Genomic DNA, 25,000 nt, shown 5'->3' on the forward strand with positions numbered 1-25,000 from the left:
CTGTCTGTTCTGCTAGGTGACCCCTCTCTGTGCTGTAAGGATGATGCGGTGTACAGGATATATCTCACTGCAGTCTCTACTGTCTGTCTGTTCTGCTAGGTGACCCGTAGCGAACACTTAGCGAACACTTAGCGAACACTTAGCGAACACTTGGCGAACACTTGGCGAACACTTGGCGAACACTTGGCGAACACTTGGCGCTCTACTAACAGTACACTTTAGCTTAAGACAAATAGCTAGCTAGTTAGGTAAACAATGAACCTAGCTAGTGAGGTAAACAATGAACCTAGCTAGTGAGGTAAACAATGAACCTAGCTAGTGAGGTAAACAATGAACCTAGCTAGTGAGGTAAACAATGAACCTAGCTAGTGAGGTAAACAATGAACCTAGCTAGTGAGGTAAACAATGAACCTAGCTAGTGAGGTAAACAATGAACCTAGCTAGTTAGGTAAACAATGAACCTAGCTAGTTAGGTAAACAAAGTGTAAGATCACACACGTCACCTAACGTTAGCTAACGAGCCAACCAGTAAACGTTAGTTAGTTAAACAACAATGAACCTAGCTAGGCAAACAAAGTGTAAGATCACACACGTCACTTAACGTTAGCTAGTTAAACAACAATGAACACTGCCACAGTGCTGGGAGCTAACCAACCAGGTTTAACATTAGCTAGCTAACATCAGGCTCTATCTAGAAAGTAAATGGTTCTGGGATACAAATAATAATGTCAGCTAGGGAACCAGCCAGCTAACATTAGCTAGCTAGCTAACAGTACACTGTAGCTTGAAACGAAACCATTTTCTGTCAAAATTAGAAACGTGTAATATCTGAAAATGTAGCTATCTATCTTACCTGTTTACATCATTATGCATGATGGACGTGTCTCCCTGGACAGGAATGCCATGCAACGGTTGCCCGTAGTTTGAAGATGTAATCCGGAGACAGGTGTTTTCTCCATCTCTTTATCTATCATACTCTAATCCCACAGATTTTTCAGAACTTGCTCCTTCAGGAAGTGGAGAGCAACACTTATGCAGCTCCTCTACATTTAATAGAGGAAAACCAACACTGATGAGCTCATAGACAGAACCCTACTATAGTACGGACCCTTCTGTAGGGCAGGACCCTTCTGTAGGGCAGGACCCTTCTGTAGGGCGGACCCTTCTGTAGGGCGGACCCTTCTGTAGTGCAGGACCCTTCTGTAGTGCAGGACCCTTCTGTAGGGCGGACACTTCTGTAGGGCGGGACCCTTCTGTAGGGCGGACCAATCTGAACTTCTCTCTCTGCACATAGCCTAGTTTCCCGAATCGGGTCACATAGATACAGTTGAAGTCGGATGTTTACATACACCTTAGCCAAATACATTTAAACTCAGTTCTTCACAATTCCTCACATTTAATCCTAGTAAAAATTCTCTGTTTTAGGTCAGTTAGGATCACCACTTTATTTTAAGAATGTGAAATGTCAGAATAATAGTAGATAGAATTATTTATTTCAGGTTTTATTTCTTTCATCACATTCCCAGTGGGTCAGAAGTTAACATACACTCAATTAGTATTTGGTAGCATTGCCTTTAAATTGTTTAATTTTGGTCAAACGTTTCGGGTAGCCTTCTTACAAGATTCCCACAATAGGTTGGGTGAATTTTGGCCCATTCCTCCTGACAAAGCTGGTGTACCTGAGTCAGGTTTGTAGGCCTCCTTGCTTGCACACGCTTTTTCAGTTCTGCCCACAAATGTTCTATAGGATTGAGGTCAGGGCTTTGTGATGGCCACTCCAATACCTTGACTATGTTGTCCTTAAGCCATTTTGCCACAACTTTGGAAGTATGCTTGGGGTCATTGTCCAATTGGAAGACCCATTTGCGACCAAGCTTTAACTTCCCGACTGATGTCTTGAGATGTTGCTTTAATATATCTACATGGTTTTCCTGCCTCATGATGCCATCTATTTTGTGAAGTGCACCAGTCCCTCCTGCCGCAAAGCACCCCACAACATGATGCTGCCACCCCCGTGCTTCACGGTTGGGATGGTGTTCTTCGGCTTGCAAGCATCCCCCTTTTTCCTCCAAACATATCGATGGTCATTATGGCCAAACAGTTATATTTTTGTTTCATCAGACCAGAGGACATTTCTCCAAAAAGTACGATCTTTGACCCCATGTGCAGTTGCAAACTGTAGTCTGGCTTTTTTATGGTGGTTTTGGAGCAGTGGCTTCTTCCTTGCTGAGCAGCCTTTCAGGTTATGTCGATATAGGACTCGTTTTACTGTGGATGTAGATACTTTTGTACCGGTTTCCTCCAGCATCTTCACAAGGTCCTTTGCTGTTCTGGGATTGATTTGCACTTTTCGCACCAAAGTACGTTCATCTCTAGGAGACAGAATGCATCTCCTTCCTGAGCGGTATGCCGGCTGCATGGTCCCATGGTGTTTATACTTGCATACTATGTTTATACAGATGAACGTGGTACCTTCAGGCATTTGGAAATTGCTCCCAAGGATGAACCAGACTTGTGGAGGTCTTTTGCTGATTTCTTTTGATTTTCCCATGATGTCAAGCAAAGAGGCACTGAGTTTGAAGGTAGGCCTTGAAATACATCCACAGGTACACCTCCAATTGACTCAAATGATGTCAATTAGCCTATCAGAAGCTTCTAAAGCCATGACATCATTTTCTGCAATTTTCCAAGCTGTTTAAAGGCACAGTCAACTTAGTGTATGTAAACTTCTGACCCACTGGAATTGTGATACAGTGAATTATAAGTGAAATAATCTGCCTGTAAACAATTGTTGGAATAATTACTGGTGTCATGCACAAAGTAGATGTCCTAACCGGCTTGCCGAAACTATAGTTTGTAAACAATACATTTGTGGAGTGGCTGAAAAACAAGTTTTAATGACTCCAACCTAAGTGTATGCAAACTTTCGACTTCAACTGTGCATGTATGTGTGTTATGTTGACACCACTTAAAATTATTAGGCTATTTCAGCCACACCCGTTGCTGACAGGTGTATAAAATTGAGCATACATCCATGCAATCTCCATAGACAAACATTGGCAGTAGAATGGCCTTACTGAAGAGCTCGGTGACTTTCAACGTCGTAGGATGCCACCTTTCCAACAAGTCAGTTTGTTTAATTTATGCCCTGCTAGAGCTGCCCCGGTCAACTGTAAGTGCTGTTATTGTGAAGTGGAAGCATCTAGAAGAAACAATGGCTCAGCCGTGAAGTGGTAGGCAACACGACCTCAGCAGAGTGGGACCGCTGAAGTGCATTGCGTGTAAAAATAGTCTGTCCTCTGTTGCAACACTCACTACCGAGTTCCAAACTGCCTCTGGAAGCAACATCAGCACAATGACAGACTCATTTCTAATTTTGACAGAAAATGGTTTCATTTCAAGCTACTGTGTACTGTTAGCTAGCTAGCTAACGTTAGCTGGCTGGTTTCCTAGCTGATGTTATTATTCCAGAGCCGTGTTCATGCAGGGTGGTAACCACGTGATCTGAGCTTCAATGGGTTTCCATGGCCGAGCAGCTTAACATCACCGTGCTCAATGACACTCGCGGCTGGAGTGGTGTAAATGTTCACCGCCACTGGACTCTGGAGCGGTGGAAACGCCTTCTCTGGAGGGATTAATCACGCTTAACCATCTGGCAGTCCGACGGGCGAATCTGGGTTTGGGGGACGCCAGGAGAACGCTACCTGCCCTAATGCATAGCCCCAACTGTAAAGTTTGGTGGAGGAGGAATAATGGTCTGGGGCTGTTTTTCATGGTTCGGCCCCTTAGTTCCAGTGAAGGGAAACCTTAAAGCTACAACAAAGACATTCTAGATGATTCTGTGCTCCCACCTTCGTGGCAGTTTGGCGAAGGCCCTTTCCTATTTCAGCATGACAACGCCCCCCGTGCATAAAGCAAAGTCCATACAGAAATGTTATGTCGAGATCGATGTGGAAGAACTTGACTGTCCTTCACAGATGGCTGACTGCGAGCCAGGCCTGATCGCCCAACAGCCCGACCTCACTAATGCCCTTGTGGCTGAATGTTGCGGGGACTTGCTTCCAATCTTCCAACATCTAGTGGAAAGCCCTCCAGGAAGAGTGGCGGCTGTTATACAATATTTCGCTCTCTACCAGTCTTTCTCTCTCTCCCTGCCACACACACACACACACACACACACACACACACACACACACACACACACACACACACACACACTGTCTAAGTGGTGTTTTTCTCCCTCTTCTGCAGGTTCTGTTGACTAAAGCTCAAGAGGAGGCTGGGGCCCTCAAACTACAAGTACAGACTGTGAGTCACACACACACACACCCCCTGTGAAATAAAGCGTGGTTTTCCTAGACGGCGGTCGTTTAAAACACACACTTGGCTGTTCCCGTTGCCAGGGTAACGTCACAATTGCCGTGGTGATGGGAAGTGACACGTGTGAAATCATCTCGTCTCGCCACACACACACACACACACACACACACACACCCTCTCGTCTCTCCACCTTGTGATTACCTCTCCGTCTGAGGAGAGACAGAAGGAGAGAGGAATGAATGAATGTATCATTGTGTGTCTGATTGGTGTTGAATCACTAGCCGCGTCCCTGTCCTCCTCTCGTCCCTTGTTTCCCAGCCATCTCCTTCATTGATTAGTTTACATCAGAGGAGAGACAGATGGAGGGGGATGCACCTGTGTGCTGTCTGTTTGGGGAATAGGGGTATAGATCATTTAGAGAGGGAGGGGGAATATATGAGGGGGAGGAGGGAGAGATGGATGGATGGATGGATGGAGGGAGAGGGGGGTGAAATGTATGAGGGAGAGATGGATGGATGGAGGGAGAGGGGGTGAAATGTATGAGGGAGAGATGGATGGAGGGAGAGGGGATGGAATGTATGAGGAGAGGGGGATGAAATGTATGAGGGAGATGGATGGAGGGAGAGGGGGATGAAATGTATGAGGGAGAGGGGGATGAAATGTATGAGGGAGAGGGGATGAAATGTATGAGGGAGAGGGGATGAAATGTATGAGGGAGAGATGGAGGGAGAGGGGATTAAATGTATGAGGGAGAGATGGATGGATGGAGGGAAGAGGGGATGAAATGTATGAGGGGGGGGGATGGAGTCAGAGGGAAGAAGGGAGAGATGGATGGATGGATGAAGGGAGGGAGGGAGGGGGAAGGAGAGAGGGCCGGAGGGAGGGGGAAGAAGGGAGAGAGGGCCGGAGGGAGGGAGCAGGCATCGGAGTGATTGGATCTGTTTTTATGTTAGTCTGGGTTAGTACGTGTGTGTGTCTCTGTGTTCTAGATGGAGTTGGAGCTGGAGGTTATGAAGAAGCAGCAAGACTCCGTCGCCGAGGGCAACCCCTTAGCAACGAACGAGGAAGTCAACACACTCCGGTAACTCACACTTAACACCCATAGAAGTATCTGTATTACTACCATACTGAACCATTTACAGAGAGGAGAGAGTTCAGATGAGTAGAGTGTGAGAGAGGAGAGAGAGTTCAGATGAGTGGAGGGTGAGAGAGGAGAGAGAGTTCAGATGAGTGGAGGGTGAGAGAGGAGAGAGGGTTCAGATGAGTGGAGGGTGAGAGAGGAGAGAGAGTTCAGATGAGTGGAGGGTGAGAGAGGAGAGAGGGTTCAGATGAGTGGAGGGTGAGAGAGGAGAGAGAGTTCAGATGAGTGGAGGGTGAGAGAGGAGAGAGAGTTCAGATGAGTGGAGGGTGAGAGAGGAGAGAGAGTTCAGATGAGTGGAGGGTGAGAGAGGAGAGAGAATGGAGTAAGCGTGGGGGCCCCGGCGGCTGGCTAGGGAGCGCGGGGGCCAGGCGGCTGGCTAGGGAACTGGCTAGGGAGCGCGGGGGCCAGGCGACTGGCTAGGGAGCGCGGGGGCCAGGCAGCTGGCTAGGGAACTGGCTAGGGAGCGCGGGGGCCAGGCAGCTGGCTAGGGAACTGGCTAGGGAGCGCGGGGGCCAGGCGGCTGGCTAGGGAACTGGCTAGGGAGCGCGGGGGCCAGGCGGCTGGCTAGGGAGCGCGGGGGCCAGGCGGCTGGCTAGGGAACTGGCTAGGGAGCGCGGGGGCCAGGCGGCTGGCTAGGGAGCGCGGGGGCCAGGCGGCTGGCTAGGGAGCGCGGGGGCCAGGCGGCTGGCTAGGGAGCGCGGGGGCCAGGCGGCTGGCTAGGGAGCGCGGGGGCCAGGCGGCTGGCTAGGGAGCGCGGGGGCCAGGCGGCTGGCTAGGGAGCGCGGGGGCCAGGCGGCTGGCTAGGGAGCACGGGGGCCAGGCGGCTGTCTAGGGAACTGGCTAGGGAGCGCGGGGGCCAGGCGGCTGGCTAGGGTGCATGGAGGAGAGTTTAGTTTGAGAGAGAGAATTGTGAGACATGACTCTGTCTGGCCCATCAATATACATGGAGAGAGGCTGGGAGAAGAGGTTAGTTAGAGAGGTGGAGAGTGATGCGAGGTCCACTGGGAGCGGATTGGGAGCGATAGAGAAAGAGATGGAGGTCAGACAGGTATGGAGGGAGAGGGGGAGAATAAAGTCGTTGATAATGTGATGTAGAGTGAGGGAGACAGAAACCCTGTGGAGGAAGTCCTCCTGACATTACTATCACACTGGAGATCAACAAGCTCCTTCATCTACTAGACACACACACAGAACGTAGAACACACAACGTTAGAACACTAAATTATACAACAGTGGAACGTTAAAACTATTCATAGGTTGCACCTCCGTCACTCTGTCGGGTCACGCCGTCGTTATGGACGCTGTCAAGCTGGCGTCCAGCGGTGACGTCATAGAGCTGACCTACAGTCATTCTGGACAGACTGACGGTGATGTAAATTACACGGAAGAGTCTGGAAATACCACGACGCTGCTGAAGTAGGCAAATGTTTACTAGGAAACAACTTAGCCAGCATTTTAATTTCGTCAAATTGACTTTAGACAGATGGCAATGTTGTCATTAGCTAGCAAAGTTTGTCAAAAAATAGCTAGCGATGCTTAACGTTATACTGCATCTAAAGTCTATCTGGTGACGATGCTTAACGTTACACTGCATCTAAAGTCTATCTGGTGACGATGCTTAACGTTACACTGCATCTAAAGTCTATCTGGGGACGATGCTTAACGTTATACTGCATCTAAAGTCTATCTGGGGACGATGCTTAACGTTATACTGCATCTAAAGTCTATCTGGTGACGATGCTTAACGTTACACTGCATCTAAAGTCTATCTGGGGACATCAAGATGATGACCAAAGGTTTTCCTGCTAGTTATCTGCCTCCTTTAGAATGCCATTGTATTTCCAAGCCACTGTAATCAGCGTTAATTGACTAGAATAGTCAGTCGTGCGTCAGTCCAAAACAAACGTTCAAAACAAACGTTCAAAACAATATTGTAAGTAAACAAGCAACTATGAATAGAACGCCGAACTGTGGAACGCCGAACTGTGGAACGCCGAACTGTGGAACGCCGAACTGTGGAACGCCGAACTGTGGAACGCCGAACTGTAGAACGCCGAACTGTGGAACGCCGAACTGTGGAACGCCGAACTGTGGAACGCCGAACTGTGGAACGCCGAACTGTGGAACGCCGAACTGTAGAACGCCGAACTGTGGAACGCCGAACTGTGGAACGCCGAACTGTGAAATGAAACTCAAACTGCACATGCCATGTTTCATGTTCCACTGTTGTATAATTTAGTGTTCTAAAGTTCTGTGTTCTGCGTTCTGTGTGTGTGTCTAGTAGTTGAAGGAGCTTGTTGATCTCCAGTGTGATAGTAAATTACACACGTTGTGACGACAAATCAAATCACATTTTATTTGTCACATGCACATGGTTAGCAGATGTTATTGGTCACATGCACATGGTTAGCAGATGTTATTGGTCACATACACATGGTTAGCAGATGTTAATGGTCACATACACGTGGTTAGCAGATGTTATTGGTCACATACACATGGTTAGCAGATGTTATTGGTCACATACACATGGTTAGCAGATGTTATTGGTCACATACACATGGTTAGTAGATGTTATTGGTCACATACACATGGTTAGCAGATGTTAATGGTCACATACACATGGTTAGCAGATGTTAATGGTCACATACACATGGTTAGCAGATGTTAATGGTCACATACACATGGTTAGCAGATGTTAATGGTCACATACACATGGTTAGCAGATGTTAATGGTCACATACACATGGTTAGCAGATGTTAATGGTCACATACACATGGTTAGCAGATGTTAATGGTCACATACACATGGTTAGCAGATGTTAATGGTCACATACACATGGTTAGCAGATGATAATGCGAGTGTAGTGAAATGCTTGCGCTTCTAGTTCCGACAATGCAGTAATAACCAACGAGTAATCTAACCTAACAATTTCACAACAATTACCTAATACACACAAGTGTAAAGGAATGAAGAATATGTACACAAAAATATATGAATGAGTGATGGCAAGATGCAGTAGATGGTATAGAGTACAGTATATACATATGAGATCATTAATGTAGGGTATGTAAACATTATATGAAGTGGCATAGTTTAAAGTGGCTAGTGATACATTTTTCATCAATTTACGTTTACATCACAATGGCCTGACACACACCTGCTTTCCACTTACTCACCTACCTTATCTAGACCACACACACACACACACACACACACACACACACACACACACACACACACACACACACACACACACACACACACAGAGACACACAGAGAGACACAGACACACACACGCACACTTTACCATCAATTACACACGTTGTGATTAGTGTCTGTTGTTTCACTACAGTCTGGATATCAAAACAGACATCCAGCTCATTAATGGAGAGGAGAGATAGACACACCGCTTCATTACACTCAGAATGAGGATTGTTGTTGCTCATCTGAGGTGTGTGTCTGTGTGTGTGTGTGTGTGTGTGTGTGTGGTGTATCGGCAGGCTGAAGATTGAGGAGTTGGAGGGAGAGCGACAACGTCTGGAAGAACAGAACACTGTTCTAGAGCTGAGGCTGGAGAGACACAACTTACAGGTACACAGTCGTGTGTGAGGACTCGACATACAGGGCTGCTCTCTGACCCGGGAGGTTCTGGTCACCTGACCGGTGTGTGTGTGTGTGTGAGGACTCGACATACAGGGCTGCTCTCTGACCCGGGAGGTTCTGGTCACCTGACCGGTGTGTGTGAGGACTCGACATACAGGGCTGCTCTCTGACCCGGGAGGTTCTGGTCACCTGACCGGTGTGTGTGTGTGAGGACTCGACATACAGGGCTGCTCTCTGACCCGGGAGGTTCTGGTCACCTGACCGGTGTGTGTGTGTGAGGACTCGACATACAGGGCTGCTCTCTGACCCGGGAGGTTCTGGTCACCTGACCGGTGTGTGTGTGTGTGAGGACTCGACATACAGGGCTGCTCTCTGACCCGGGAGGTTCTGGTAACTCACCTGACCGGTGTGTGTGTGTGAGGACTCGACATACAGGGCTGCTCTCTGACCCGGGAGGTTCTGGTCACCTGACCGGTGTGTGTGAGGACTCGACATACAGGGCTGCTCTCTGACCCGGGAGGTTCTGGTCACCTGACCGGTGTGTGTGAGGACTCGACATACAGGGCTGCTCTCTGACCCGGGAGGTTCTGGTCACCTGACCGGTGTGTGTGAGGACTCGACATACAGGGCTGCTCTCTGACCCGGGAGGTTCTGGTCACCTGACCGGTGTGTGTGAGGACTCGACATACAGGGCTGCTCTCTGACCCGGGAGGTTCTGGTCACCTGACCGGTGTGTGTGTGTGAGGACTCGGCATACAGGGCTGCTCTCTGACCCGGGAGGTTCTGGTCACCTGACCGGTGTGTGTGTGTGAGGACTCGACATACAGGGCTGCTCTCTGACCCGGGAGGTTCTGGTAACTCACCTGACCGGCCAATCATCCGCTTCAGCTTGTAAAATAATAATGATGGATGACAATATGCTGCGTTCCCAAAGCTGTTAGTTCACTATGTAGATGATCGATCAGCCAGTTTGAGCTGAATGATAATAATAATAATCTGTTGGGCAGCTCTCAAACAACTTGATACTCACTCAGAGGGGGCAGCACTGAGCTAGCCTCTAATGTCACTTCCTGGAGTAGCTCAAACTGCACATGTTATGTTTCACTTCCTGGAGTAGCTCAAACTGCACATGTTATGTTTCACTTCCTGGAGTAGCTCAAACTGTGCATGCCATGTTTCACTTCCTAGAGTAGCTCAAACTGCACATGTTATGTTTCACTTCCTGGAGTAGCTCAAACTGTGCATGCCATGTTTCACTTCCTAGAGTAGCTCAAACTGCACATGTTATGTTTCACTTCCTGGAGTAGCTCAAACTGCACATGTTATGTTTCACTTCCTGGAGTAGCTCAAACTTGGCATGCCATGTTTCACTTCCTGGAGTAGCTCAAACTGCGCATGTTATGTTTCACTTCCTGGAGTAGCTCAAACTGTGCATGCCATGTTTCACTTCCTGGAGTAGCTCAAACTGCGCATGCCATGTTTCACTTCCTGGAGTAGCTCAAACTGCGCATGCCATGTTTCACTTCCTGGAGTAGCTCAAACTGCGCATGCCATGTTTCACTTCCTGGAGTAGCTCAAACTGTGCATGCCATGTTTCACTTCCTGGAGTAGCTCAAACTGTGCATGCCATGTTTCACTTCCTGGAGTAGCTCAAACTGCGCATGCCATGTTTCACTTCCTGGAGTAGCTCAAACTGCGCATGCCATGTTTCACTTCCTGGAGTAGCTCAAACTGCGCATGCCATGTTTCACTTCCTGGAGTAGCTCAAACTGTACATGCCATGTTTCACTTCCTGGAGTAGCTCAAACTGTGCATGCCATGTTTCACTTCCTGGAGTAGCTCAAACTGTGCATGCCATGTTTCACTTCCTGGAGTAGCTCAAACTGTACATGCCATGTTTCACTTCCTGGAGTAGCTCAAACTGCGCATGCCATGTTTCACTTCCTGGAGTAGCTCAAACTGTGCATGCCATGTTTCACTTCCTGGAGTAGCTCAAACTGTACATGCCATGTTTCACTTCCTGGAGTAGCTCAAACTGTGCATGCCATGTTTCACTTCCTGGAGTAGCTCAAACTGTACATGCCATGTTTCACTTCCTGGAGTAGCTCAAACTGCGCATGCCATGTTTCACTTCCTGGAGTAGCTCAAACTGCGCATGCCATGTTTCACTTCCTGGAGTAGCTCAAACTGTGCATGCCATGTTTCACTTCCTGGAGTAGCTCAAACTGTACATGCCATGTTTCACTTCCTGGAGTAGCTCAAACTGCGCATGCCATGTTTCACTTCCTGGAGTAGCTCAAACTGTGCATGCCATGTTTCACTTCCTGGAGTAGCTCAAACTGTGCATGCCATGTTTCACTTCCTGGAGTAGCTCAAACTGTGCATGCCATGTTTCACTTCCTGGAGTAGCTCAAACTGTGCATGCCATGTTTCCAAAACCTCCATGTAGCAAGATGGCGACATGCTGAAATGACACTTCCTGATCTTCAAACGCGTCGCTGAGATTTCACATAGGAAACAATGGGGTGACTTCATCAAATAAAATACAATGTTATTGGTCACATGCAGATGTTATTGTGAGTGTAGTGAAATTCTTATGTTTCTAGATCCGACAGTGCAGCAGCATCTAACAGGTAATATCTAACAATTCCACAACAACAACCTAATACACACAATCTAGTAATGGGATGAGAGAATATATAAATATAAAATATATGGATGAGAAGTGACAGAGCGGCTAAGATGCAATAGATAGTATAGAATAGATAATGTAGGATACTGTACACAAATCTAATTTTATTTGTCACGTGCCGAATACAACAGGTGTAGGTAGACCTTACAGTGAAATGCTTACTGACAAGCCCTTGGCCAACAATGCAGTTTTAAGAAAATGCGTAAAAAAATATTCAATTAAGAGATAAGAATAACAAATGATTAAAGAGCAGCAGTAAATAACAATAGTGGGGCTATATACAGGGGGTACCGGTACAGAGTCAATGTGCGGGGGCACCGGTGTCGAGGTAATTGAGGTAATGATGTACATGTAGGTAGAGTTATTAAAGTGACTATGCATATATAATAGAGAGTAGCAGCAGCGTTCCAGAGGGAGGGGCAATGTGAATAGTCCGGGGAGCCATTTGATTAGCTGTTCAGGAGTCTTATGGCTTGGGGGTAGAAGCTATTTAGGAGTCTCTTGGACCTAGACTTGGCGCTCCGGTACCGCTTGCCGTGCGGTAGTAGAGAGAACAGTCTATGACTGGGGTGGCTGGAGTCTTTGACCATTTTTAGAGCCTTCCTCTGACACCGCCTGGTATAGAGGTCCTGGTTGGCAGGAAGCTTGGCCCCGGTGATGTACTGGGCCGTACGCACTACCCTCTGTAATGCCTTGCGGTCGGAGGCTGAGCAGTTGCTATACCAGGCGGTGATGCAACCTGTCAGGATGCTCTCGATGGTGCAGCTCCATAACCTTCTGAGGGCCCATGCCAGATCTTTTCAGTCTCCTGAGGGGGAATAGGTTTGTCGTGCCCTCTTCACGACTGTCTTGGTGTGCTTGGACCATGTTCGTTTGTTGGTGATCTGGACGCCAAGAAACTTAAAGCTCTCAACTTGCTCCACTACAGCCCCGTCGCTGAGAATGGGGGCATGCTCGGTCCTCCTTTTCCTGTAGTCCACAATCATCTCCTTTGTCTTGATCATGTTGAGTAAGAGGTTGTTTTCCTGACACCACACTCCGAGTGCCCTCACCTCCTCCCTGTAGACTGTCTCGTCGTTGGGGATCAAGCCCACTACTGTTGTGTCGTCTGCAAACTTGATGATTGAGTTGGAGGTGTGCATGGCCATGCAGTGGTGGGTGAACAGGAAGTACAGGAGAGGTTCTGAGCACACACCCTTGTGGGGTCCCAGTGTTGAGGATCAGCGTAGTGGAGATGTTTCCTACCTTCACCACCTGGGGGCAGCCCGTCAGGATGTCCAGGACCCAGGTGCACAGGGCACGGTCAAGACCCAGGGACTCAAGCTTAATGATGAGTTTTGAGGGTACAATGGTGTTGAATGCTGAGCTGTAGTCAATGAACAGCATTCTTGCATAGGTATTCCTCTTGTCCAGATGGGATAGGGCAGTGTGATGGCAATTGCATCGTCTGTGGACCTATTTGGTTGGTAAGCAAATTGGAGTGGGTCTAGGGTGACAGGTAGGGTGGAGGTGATATGATCCTTGACTAGTCTCTCAATGCACTTCATGATGACAGAAGTAACTGCTACGGGGCGATAGTCATTTAGTTGTTACCTTGGATTTCTTGGGAACAGGAACAATGGTGGCCGTCTTGAATCATGTGGGGACAGCAGACTGGGATAGGGAGAGATTGAATATGTCCGTAAACACACCAGCCAGCTGGTCTGTGCATGCTCTGAGGACGTCTGGGCAGCCTTGCGAGGGTTAACACGTTTAAAGTTTTACTCACGTCGGCCACAGCGAAGGAGAGCCCACCGTCTATGTTAGCGGGCCGTGTCAGAGGCACTGTATTGTCTACAAAGCGAGCGAAGAAGTTGTTTAATTTGTCTGGATGCAAGACGTCGATGTCTGCGATTCGGCTGGTTTTCTTTTTGTAATCCGTGATTGTCTGTAGACCCTGCCACATACGTTTCGTGCTCGAGCTGTTGAATTACGACTTCACTTTGTCTCCATACTGACTCTTTGGTTGTTTGATTGCCTTGCGGAGGAAATAACTACACTGTTTGTATTCGGCCGTATTCCCAGTTGCCATGATTAAATGCGGTGATACGTGCTTTCAGTTTTGCGCGAATGCTGCCATCAATCTAAGGGAAGGTTTTAATAGTCACAGTGGGTACAACATCTCCTATATACTTCCTGATGAACTCGCTCACCGAGTCAGCGTATACGTCAATGTTGTTCTGAGGCTACCTGGAACATATCCCAGTCCACGATTGGTCAGACCAGCATTGGATAGACCTAAGCACCGGCGCTTCCTGTTTTTAGTTTCTGCCTATAGGTGGGGAGCAACAAGATGGAGTTGTGGTCAGATTTGCCAAAAGGAGGGCGGGGGGGGAGGGCCTTGTGTGCATCGCGGAAGTTAGAGTAGCAATGGTCAAGCGTGTTACTCGCTCGTGTACTGCAATTGATATGCTGATGGAATTTAGGTAGCCTTGTTCTCAAATTGGCTTTGTTAAAAGACCCAGCCTCAATAAATGAAACCTCCAGATATATGGTTTCCAATTTGCGTAAAGTCCAGTGAAGTTCCTTGATGGCTGCCTTGTTATCCGCTTGCGGGGGGATGTACACGGCTGTGACAATAACCAAGGAGAGTTCTCTTGGGAGATAATACGGTCGGCGTTTGATTGTGTGGAATTCTAGGTCAGGTGAACAAAAGGACTTGAGTTCCTGTATGTTACAATTACACCATGAGTCGTTAATCATGAAACATACACCGCCGCCCTTCTTCTTACCGGAGAGATGTTGACTCCTGTTGGCGCGATGCGCTGAAAATCCCATTGGCTGTACTGACTCCGACAGCATGTCCCAAGCTAGCCATGTTTTGCATTTGTTTTGCTAACTCTGCCATCACATGTATGCACTACGTTGTGCGGTAGAATACGGAAACACTGCTAGCCATGTATTCCCTACGTTGTACGGTAGCCTACGGAAACACTGCTAGCCATGTATTCCCTACGTTGTACGGTAGCCTACGGAAACACTGCTAGCCATGTATGCCCTACGTTGTACGGTAGGCTACGGAAACACTGCTAGCCATGTATTCCCTACGTTGTACGGTAGCCTACGGAAACACTGCTAGCCACGTATGCCCTACGTTGTACGGTAGGCTACGGAAATACACCTAGCCACGTATGCCCTACGTTGTACGGTAGGCTACGGAAACACTGCCTGCCACGTATGCCCTACGTTGTACGGTAGGCTACGGAAACACTGCTAGCCATGTATGCCCTACGTTGTACGGTAGGCTACAGAAACACTGCTAGCCAAACACAACGGTCTCTTGCTAGGTGAACCATTTAATTAAAGGGAAGCTACCGTATCTTTCCCTGTGGTCTCCTGATGTGGTTTAAGCATTGCTGTGGACAGACTGTGTTGGGTTGTACTGGATATGTAACGGACAGACAGACTGACAGTGTGTTTAGTTTGATAGGTGACAGACCGACTGTTTGATAGGTGACAGACCGACTGTTTGATAGGTGACAGACCGACTGTTTGATAGGTGACAGACCGACTGTTTGATAGGTGACAGACCGACTGTTTGATAGGTGACAGGCAGACTGTTTGATAGGTGACGGGCCGACTGTTTGATAGGTGACGGGCCGACTGTTTGATAGGTGACGGGCCGACTGTTTGGTAGGTGACAGGCAGACTGTTTGATAGGTGACAGGCAGACTGTTTGATAGGTGACAGGCAGACTGTTTGATAGGTGACAGGCCGACTGTTTGATAGGTGACAGGCCGACTGTTTGATAGGTGGCAGGCCGACTGTTTGGTAGGTGGCAGGCCGACTGTTTGGTAGGTGGCAGGCCGACTGTTTGATAGGTGACAGGCCGACTGTTTGATAGGTGACAGGCCGACTGTTTGATAGGTGACAGGCCGACTGTTTGGTAGGTGACAGGCCGACTGTTTGATAGGTGACACACTGAAACATATATAGACAGTAGGGCATCATTACTTTCCCACGGTTGACATTACCGTGGAAACAAGTGCTGTATTGGCCCTTGAAGAAAGGTTTGACAGACAGAGAGGGAGCAGTGTCTTTGGTGACGGGTCTGTCTCTGCCTCTCTTTCACTCTCTCTCGCTCTCCCTCTGTCTCGATGCCTCTCTTTCACTCGCTCTCGCTCTCCCTCTGTCTCTCTGCCTCTCTCTGCCTCTCGCTCTCCCTCTGTCTCTCTGCCTCTCTTTCACTCTCTCGCTCTCCCTCTCTCTCTGCCTCTCGCTCTCTCTCCCTCACTTCCTCTTTCTCTCCCTTTCTCTCTCTCTCTCTCTGCCTCTCTCTCTCTCTCTCTCTCTCTGTCTCTCTCTCAGCTACTGCAGCCAATGAGAACATGGGCCTTAGATCTCTCTCTTCACTTGAATAGACACATTTCATATATCTATGTACAGTGTTATAATGGTGTACAAAAGGTCATTTAAATAAACATAAATATGGGTTGTATTTACAATGGTGTTTGTTCTTCACTGGTTGCCCTTTTCTTGTGGCAACAGGTCACACATCTTGCTGCTGTGATGTCACACTGTGGTATTTCACCCAGTAGATATGGGAGTTTATCAAAATTTGATTTTTTTCCCCCAAATTCTTTGTGGATCTGTGTGATCTGAGGGAAATATGTGTCTCTAATATGGTCATACATTGGGCAGGAGGTTAGGAAGTGCAGCTCGGTTTCCACCTCATTTTGTGGGCAGTGAGCACATAGCCTGTCTTCTCTTCAGAGCCAGGTCTGCCTACGGCGACCTTTCTCAATAGCAAGGCTATGCTCACTGAGTCTGTACATAGTCAAAGCTTTCCTTAAGTTTGTGTCAGTCACAGTGGTCAGGTATTCTGCCACTGTGTACTCTCTGTTTAGGGCCAAATAGCATTCTAGTTTGCTCTGTTTTTTTGGGTGATTTCCTTCTAATGTGTCAAGTAATTATCTTTTAGTTGGTTGAGTCTAAATGTGTTGCTGTCCTGGGGCTCTGTGGGGTCTGTTTGTGTTTGTGAACAGAGCCCCAGGACCAGCTTGCTTAGGGGACTCTTCTCCAGGTTCATCTCTCTGTAGGTGAAGGCTTTGTTATGGAAGGTTTGGGAATCGCTTCCTTTTAGGTGGTTGTAGAATTTAACATCTCTTCTGGATTTTATACCTCCTATTAGATGACTGTATAATCCTTTACCACACACACCTAGAGACACACCATGTAATCCTGCCTCTCACATCTCACCAAGTTTCTAAACTACCTCTCTATGTGGACCTGATCCCCTTCACTTTTAAATTGGCTGGAGGGGTTGACTCAGATGTGTGTTAATCTCTCCCAATGTGTGTGTGTGTTACGGTAGTGTGTGTGTGTGTTAGTCTCTCCCAGTGTGTGTGTGTTCGTCTCTCCCAATGTGTGTGTGTGTGTGTGTTTGTCTCTCCCAATGTGTGTGTGTGTGTGTGTGTGTTAGTCTCTACCAATGTGTGTGTGTGTGTGTGTGTGTTACGGTAGTGTGTGTGTGTGTTAGTCTCTCCCCAGCTCGCAGGAGTGATGTGCTTTTGGTCCACCAATGAAGTGACTGTTCCAGCCAGCGGCTGCTGGGTCTTCATGCTTCACCTCCGTTCACTTACTTGGCAATTGGTTTGAGAGAGATGGTAGTTGTAGTGTGTTTAGAGTGGGACAGACAGGTGGTTTTAGAGTCTATTACTGTACTGTGTTTAGAGTGGGACAGACAGACAGGTGATTTTAGAGTCTACGGTAGTGTGTTTAGAGTGGTACAGACAGGTGGTTTTAGAGTCTACGGTAGTGTGTTTAGTGGTACAGACAGGAGGTTTTAGAGTCTACGGTAGTGTGTTTAGAGTGGGACAGACAGGTGATTTTAGAGTCTATTACAGTAGTGTGTTTAGAGTGGGACAGACAGGTGTGTTTAGAGTCTATTACGGTAGTGTGTTTCGAGTGGGACAGACAGGAGATTTTAGAGTCTACGGTAGTGTGTTTAGAGTGGTACAGACAGGTGGTTTTAGAGTCTACGGTAGTGTGTTTAGAGTGGTACAGACAGGTGGTTTTAGAGTCTACGGTAGTGTGTTTAGTGGTACAGACAGGAGGTTTTAGAGTCTACGGTAGTGTGTTTAGAGTGGGACAGACAGATGGTTTTAGAGTCTACGGTAGTGTGTTTAGAGTGGGACAGACAGGTGATTTTAGAGTCTATTACGGTAGTGTGTTTAGAGTGGGACAGACAGACAGGTGATTTTAGAGTCTATTACAGTAGTGTGTTTAGAGTGGGACAGACAGACAGGTGGTTTTAGAGTCTACGGTAGTGTGTTTAGAGTGGTACAGACAGGTGGTTTTAGAGTCTACGGTAGTGTGTTTAGTGGTACAGACAGGTGATTTTAGAGTCTATTACGGTAGTGTGTTTCGAGTGGGACAGACAGGTGGTTTTAGAGTCTATTACGGTAGTGTGTTTAGAGTGGGACAGACAGACAGACAGGTGATTTTAGAGTCTACGGTAGTGTGTTTAGAGTGGGACAGACAAGAGATTTTAGAGTCTACGGTAGTGTGTTTAGAGTGGTACAGACAGGTGGTTTTAGAGTCTACGGTAGTGTGTTTAGAGTGGGACAGACAGGTGATTTTAGAGTCTACGGTAGTGTGTTTAGAGGGGGACAGACAGGTAATTTTAGAGTCTACGGTAGTGTGTTTAGAGTGGGACAGACAGGTAATTTTAGAGTCTACGGTAGTGTGTTTAGAGTGGGACAGACAGACAGGTGATTTTAGAGTCTATTACAGTAGTGTGTTTAGAGTGGGACAGACAGGTAATTTTAGAGTCTACAGTAGTGTGTTTAGAGTGGGACAGACAGACAGGAGATTTTAGAGTCTACGGTAGTGTGTTTAGAGTGGGACAGACAGGTGATTTTAGAGTCTATTACGGTAGTGTGTTTCGAGTGGGACAGACAGGAGATTTTAGAGTCTACGGTAGTGTGTTTAGAGTGGTACAGACAGGTGGTTTTAGAGTCTACGGTAGTGTGTTTAGTGGTACAGACAGGAGGTTTTAGAGTCTATTACGGTAGTGTGTTTAGTGGGACAGACAGGTGATTTTAGAGTCTACGGTAGTGTGTTTAGAGTGGGACAGACAGGTGGTTTTAGAGTCTACGGTAGTGTGTTTAGTGGTACAGACAGGAGGTTTTAGAGTCTATTACGGTAGTGTGTTTAGTGGGACAGACAGGTGATTTTAGAGTCTACGGTAGTGTGTTTAGAGTGGGACAGACAGATGGTTTTAGAGTCTATTACGGTAGTGTGTTTAGAGTGGGACAGACAGGTGTGTTTAGAGTGGGACAGACAGGAGATTTTAGAGTCTACGGTAGTGTGTTTAGAGTGGTACAGACAGACAGGTGGTTTTAGAGTCTATTACGGTAGTGTGTTTAGAGTGGGACAGACAGGTGATTTTAGAGTCTATTACGGTAGTGTGTTTAGAGTGGGACAGACAGGGTGATTTTAGAGTCTACGGTAGTGTGTTTAGAGTGGGACAGACAGGTGATTTTAGAGTCTATTACGGTAGTGTGTTTAGAGTGGGACAGACAGGGTGATTTTAGAGTCTACGGTAGTGTGTTTAGAGTGGTACAGACAGACAGGTGGTTTTAGAGTCTATTACGGTAGTGTGTTTAGAGTCAGACAGACAGCTGATTTTAGAGTCTATTACGGTAGTGTGTTTAGTGGGACAGACAGACAGGTGATTTTAGAGTCTATTACGGTAGTGTGTTTAGAGTCAGACAGACAGGTGATTTTAGAGTCTATTACGGTAGTGTGTTTAGAGTGGGACAGACAGGTGATTTTAGAGTCTATTACGGTAGTGTGTTTAGAGTGGGACAGACAGGTGGTTTTAGAGTCTATTACGGTAGTGTGTTTAGAGTGGGACAGGCAGGAGGTTTTAGAGTCTACGGTAGTGTGTTTAGAGTGGGACAGACAGGTGGTTTTAGAGTCTATTACGGTAGTGTGTTTAGTGGTACAGACAGGAGATTATAGAGTCTACGGTAGTGTGTTTAGAGTGGGACAGACAGGTGATTTTAGAGTCTATTACGGTAGTGTGTTTAGAGTGGGACAGACAGGTGATTTTAGAGTCTATTACAGTAGTGTGTTTAGTGGGACAGACAGACAGGTGATTTTAGAGTCTACGGTAGTGTGTTTAGAGTGGGACAGACAGGTGATTTTAGAGTCTACGGTAGTGTGTTTAGAGTGGGACAGGCAGGAGGTTTTAGAGTCTACGGTAGTGTGTTTAGAGTGGGACAGACAGGTGATTTTAGAGTCTACGGTAGTGTGTTTAGAGTGGGACAGACAGGTGGTTTTAGAGTCTATTACGGTAGTGTGTTTAGAGTGGGACAGACAGGTGATTTTAGAGTCTACGGTAGTGTGTTTAGAGTGGGACAGACAGGTGATTTTAGAGTCTATTACGGTAGTGTGTTTAGAGTCGGACAGACAGGTGATTTTAGAGTCTATTACGGTAGTGTGTTTAGAGTGGGACAGACAGGTGATTTTAGAGTCTATTACAGTAGTGTGTTTAGAGTGGGACAGACAGGTGATTTTAGAGTCTACGGTAGTGTGTTTAGAGTGGGACAGACAGGTGATTTTAGAGTCTACGGTAGTGTGTTTAGAGTGGGACAGACAGATGGTTTTAGAGTCTATTACGGTAGTGTGTTTAGAGTGGGACAGACAGGTGTGTTTAGAGTGGGACAGACAGGAGATTTTAGAGTCTACGGTAGTGTGTTTAGAGTGGTACAGACAGACAGGTGGTTTTAGAGTCTATTACGGTAGTGTGTTTAGAGTGGGACAGACAGGTGATTTTAGAGTCTATTACGGTAGTGTGTTTAGAGTGGGACAGACAGGGTGATTTTAGAGTCTACGGTAGTGTGTTTAGAGTGGGACAGACAGGTGATTTTAGAGTCTATTACGGTAGTGTGTTTAGAGTGGGACAGACAGGGTGATTTTAGAGTCTACGGTAGTGTGTTTAGAGTGGTACAGACAGACAGGTGGTTTTAGAGTCTATTACGGTAGTGTGTTTAGAGTCAGACAGACAGCTGATTTTAGAGTCTATTACGGTAGTGTGTTTAGTGGGACAGACAGACAGGTGATTTTAGAGTCTACTGTAGTGTGTTTAGAGTGGGACAGGCAGGAGGTTTTAGAGTCTACGGTAGTGTGTTTAGAGTGGGACAGACAGGTGGTTTTAGAGTCTACGGTAGTGTGTTTAGTGGTACAGACAGGTGATTTTAGAGTCTACGGTAGTGTGTTTAGAGTGGGACAGACAGGTGATTTTAGAGTCTATTACGGTAGTGTGTTTAGAGTGGGACAGACAGGTGGTTTTAGAGTCTATTACGGTAGTGTGTTTAGAGTGGGACAGACAGGTGGTTTTAGAGTCTATTACGGTAGTGTGTTTAGAGTGGGACAGACAGGTGATTTTAGAGTCTACGGTAGTGTGTTTAGAGTGGGACAGACAGGTGATTTTAGAGTCTACGGTAGTGTGTTTAGAGTGGGACAGGCAGGAGGTTTTAGAGTCTACGGTAGTGTGTTTAGAGTGGGACAGACAGGTGGTTTTAGAGTCTATTACGGTAGTGTGTTTAGTGGTACAGACAGGAGATTATAGAGTCTACGGTAGTGTGTTTAGAGTGGGACAGACAGGTGATTTTAGAGTCTATTACGGTAGTGTGTTTAGTGGGACAGACAGACAGGTGGTTTTAGAGTCTATTACGGTAGTGTGTTTAGAGTGGGACAGACAGGTGATTTTAGAGTCTATTACAGTAGTGTGTTTAGTGGGACAGACAGACAGGTGATTTTAGAGTCTATTACAGTAGTGTGTTTAGAGTGGGACAGACAGGTGATTTTAGAGTCTATTACAGTAGTGTGTTTAGTGGGACAGACAGACAGGTGATTTTAGAGTCTACGGTAGTGTGTTTAGAGTGGGACAGACAGGTGATTTTAGAGTCTACGGTAGTGTGTTTAGAGTGGGACAGACAGGTGATTTTAGAGTCTATTACGGTAGTGTGTTTAGAGTCGGACAGACAGGTGATTTTAGAGTCTATTACAGTAGTGTGTTTAGAGTGGGACAGACAGGTGATTTTAGAGTCTATTACAGTAGTGTGTTTAGTGGGACAGACAGGTGATTTTAGAGTCTACGGTAGTGTGTTTAGAGTGGGACAGACAGGTGATTTTAGAGTCTATTACAGTAGTGTGTTTAGAGTGGGACAGACAGGTGATTTTAGAGTCTATTACAGTAGTGTGTTTAGAGTGGGACAGACAGACAGGTGATTTTAGAGTCTACGGTAGTGCGTTTAGAGTGGGACAGACAGGTGGTTTTAGAGTCTACGGTAGTGTGTTTAGAGTGGGACAGACAGGTGGTTTTAGAGTCTACGGTAGTGTGTTTAGTGGGACAGACAGGTGATTTTAGAGTCTATTACAGTAGTGCGTTTAGGGACCGTCAAAACGGGAACCCAATGATGAAGCAGATATCAGTAACTAAATGATTTCACTGGCCGTCTTTCGATCACGACCTTGAATGTTTGAAGAATTTCTCCAGTTGTAGAATTTCTCCAAGTGTTACTCACAGTGGACAAACTAGTTTCAACTCGGCCTGTGACATTCTGTCAGCCGCTGAATGTCAAGCAAATACCCCCCGGTCTCACGGCAACGGACCGTTAATTAACATAAACACGTTTATCATCTCCTGGCTTCCACACAAAGCCACTGATGCCGACCTTTTGGATCATTTATGTTTTAAATAGGAAATCCATGTAATCTAGCATACACCTTCACAGTAAATCCATGTAATATAGCCTACACCTTCACAGTAAATCCATGTAATATAGCCTACACCTTCACAGTAAATCCATGTAATATAATCTACACCTTCACAGTAAATTCATGTAATATAATCTACACCTTCACAGTAACTCCATGTAATCTAGCATAAACCTTCACAGTAAATCCATGTAATCTATCCTTCACCTTCACAGTAAATCCATGTAATATAATCTACACCTTCACAGTAAATCCATGTAATCTAGCCTACACCTTCACAGTAAATCCATGTAATATATCCTACACCTTCACAGTAAATCCATGTAATATAATCTACACCTTCACAGTAAATCCATGTAATCTAGCCCGCACCTTCACAGTAACTCCATGTAACCTAGCATAAACCTTCACAGTAAATCCATGTAATCTAGCCTACACCTTCACCAATAAATCCATGTAATCTAGTTTACACCTTCACAGTAAATCCATGTAATATAATCTACACCTTCACCAATAAATCCATGTAATCTAGCCCGCACCTTCACAGTAACTCCATGTAATCTAGCATAAACCTTCACAGTAAATCTATGTAATCTAGCCTACACCTTCACCAATAAATCCATGTAATCTAGCCCACACCTTCATAGTAAATCCATGTAATATAATCTACACCTTCACCAATAAATCCATGTAATCTAGTTTACACCTTTACAGTAAATCCATGTAATATAATCTGCACCTTCACCAATGAATCCATGTAATATAATCAACACCTTCACAGTAAATCCATGTAATATATCCTACACCTTCACAGTAAATCCATGCAATATATCCTACACCTTCACAATAAATCCGTTATTTATTTTAGACGGGCATTACATTTACATTTAACATTTAAGTCATTTAGCAGACGCTCTTATCCAGAGCGACTTACAAATTGGAAAGTTCATACATATTCATCCTGGTCCCCCCGTGGGAATTGAACCCTGGTCCCCCCGTGGGAATTGAACCCACAACCCTGGCGTTGCAAGCGCCATGCTCTACCAACTGAGCCACACGGGACCGCATGAAGAAACATGTGAAGAAAATGTAGTCTATTTCAGAAGAACAGAATGGTTCTGATCTGGCCGTATGGCTGTGGGTTACACTAGTTCATATAGCAGGTTCTGACCCGGCCGTATGGCTGTGGGTTACACTAGTTCATATAGCAGGTTCTGACCTGGCTGTGGGCGACACTAGTTCATATAGCAGGTTCTGATCTGGCCTTATGGCTGTGGGTTACACTAGTTCATATAGCAGGTTCTGACCCGGCCGTATGGCTGTGGGTTACACTAGTTCATATAGCAGGTTCTGACCCGGCCGTATGGCTGTGGGTTACACTAGTTCATATAGCAGGTTCTGACCCGGCCGTGTGGCTGTGGGTTACGCTAGTTCATATAGCAGGTTCTGACCCGGCCGTGTGGCCGTATGGCTGTGGGTTACACTAGTTCATATAGCAGGTTCTGACCCGGCTGTGGGTTACGCTAGTTCATATAGCAGGTTCTGACCCGGCCGTGTGGCTGTGGGCGACACTAGTTCATATAGCAGGTTCTGACCTGGCTGTGGGTTACACTAGTTCATTTAGCAGGTTCTGATCCGGCCGTATGGCTGTGGGTTACGCTAGTTCATATAGCAGGTTCTGACCCGGCCGTATGGCTGTGGGTTACACTAGTTCATATAGCAGGTTCTGACCTGGCTGTGGGTTACGCTAGTTCATATAGCAAGTTCTGATCCGGCCGTATGGCTGTGGGTTACACTAGTTCATTTAGCAGGTTCTGACCCGGCCGTATGGCTGTGGGTTACACTAGTTCATTTAGCAGGTTCTGACCCGGCCGTGTGGCTGTGGGTTACACTAGTTCATAAAGCAGGTTCTGACCCGGCCGTATGGCTGTGGGTTACACTAGTTCATATAGCAGGTTCTGACCCGTCCGTGTGGCTGTGGGTTACACTAGTTCATTTAGCAGGTTCTGACCCGGCCGTATGGCTGTGGGTTACACTAGTTCATAAAGCAGGTTCTGACCCGGCCGTATGGCTGTGGGTTACACTAGTTCATATAGCAGGTTCTGACCCGGCCGTATGGCTGTGGGCGATACTAGTTCATATAGCAGGTTCTGACCTGGCTGTGGGCGACACTAGTTCATATAGCAGGTTCTGACCCGGCCGTATGGCTGTGGGTTACACTAGTTCATATAGCAGGTTCTGATCTGGCCTTATGGCTGTGGGTTACACTAGTTCATTTAGCAGGTTCTGACCCGGCCGTATGGCTGTGGGCGACACTAGTTCATTTAGCAGGTTCTGATCTGGCCTTATGGCTGTGGGTTACACTAGTTCATATAGCAGGTTCTGACCCGGCCGTATGGCTGTGGGTTACACTAGTTCATATAGCAGGTTCTGACCCGGCCGTATGGCTGTGGGTTACACTAGTTCATATAGC

The 25,000-nt window shown here is 46.7% G+C and overlaps 1 protein-coding gene across 1 annotated transcript in view; it reads left to right on the forward strand.

Moving 5' to 3' along the window:
- The first annotated feature begins 4,236 nt into the window (after positions 1-4,236).
- The window catches only part of LOC129836332 (mitotic spindle assembly checkpoint protein MAD1-like), a 101,895-nt gene continuing 81,131 nt past the window's right edge, over positions 4,237-25,000 (forward strand). The window contains exons 1-3 of the mRNA XM_055902362.1: positions 4,237-4,308; positions 5,310-5,401; positions 8,963-9,053. Coding sequence (XP_055758337.1) covers positions 5,310-5,401; positions 8,963-9,053 — 183 coding nt within the window. The 5' untranslated portion in view covers positions 4,237-4,308. The remainder of the gene's footprint in view (positions 4,309-5,309; positions 5,402-8,962; positions 9,054-25,000) is intronic.

This window comes from Salvelinus fontinalis, chromosome 37 (genome assembly GCF_029448725.1).
Source record: "Salvelinus fontinalis isolate EN_2023a chromosome 37, ASM2944872v1, whole genome shotgun sequence".
Taxonomy (NCBI): domain Eukaryota; kingdom Metazoa; phylum Chordata; class Actinopteri; order Salmoniformes; family Salmonidae; genus Salvelinus; species Salvelinus fontinalis.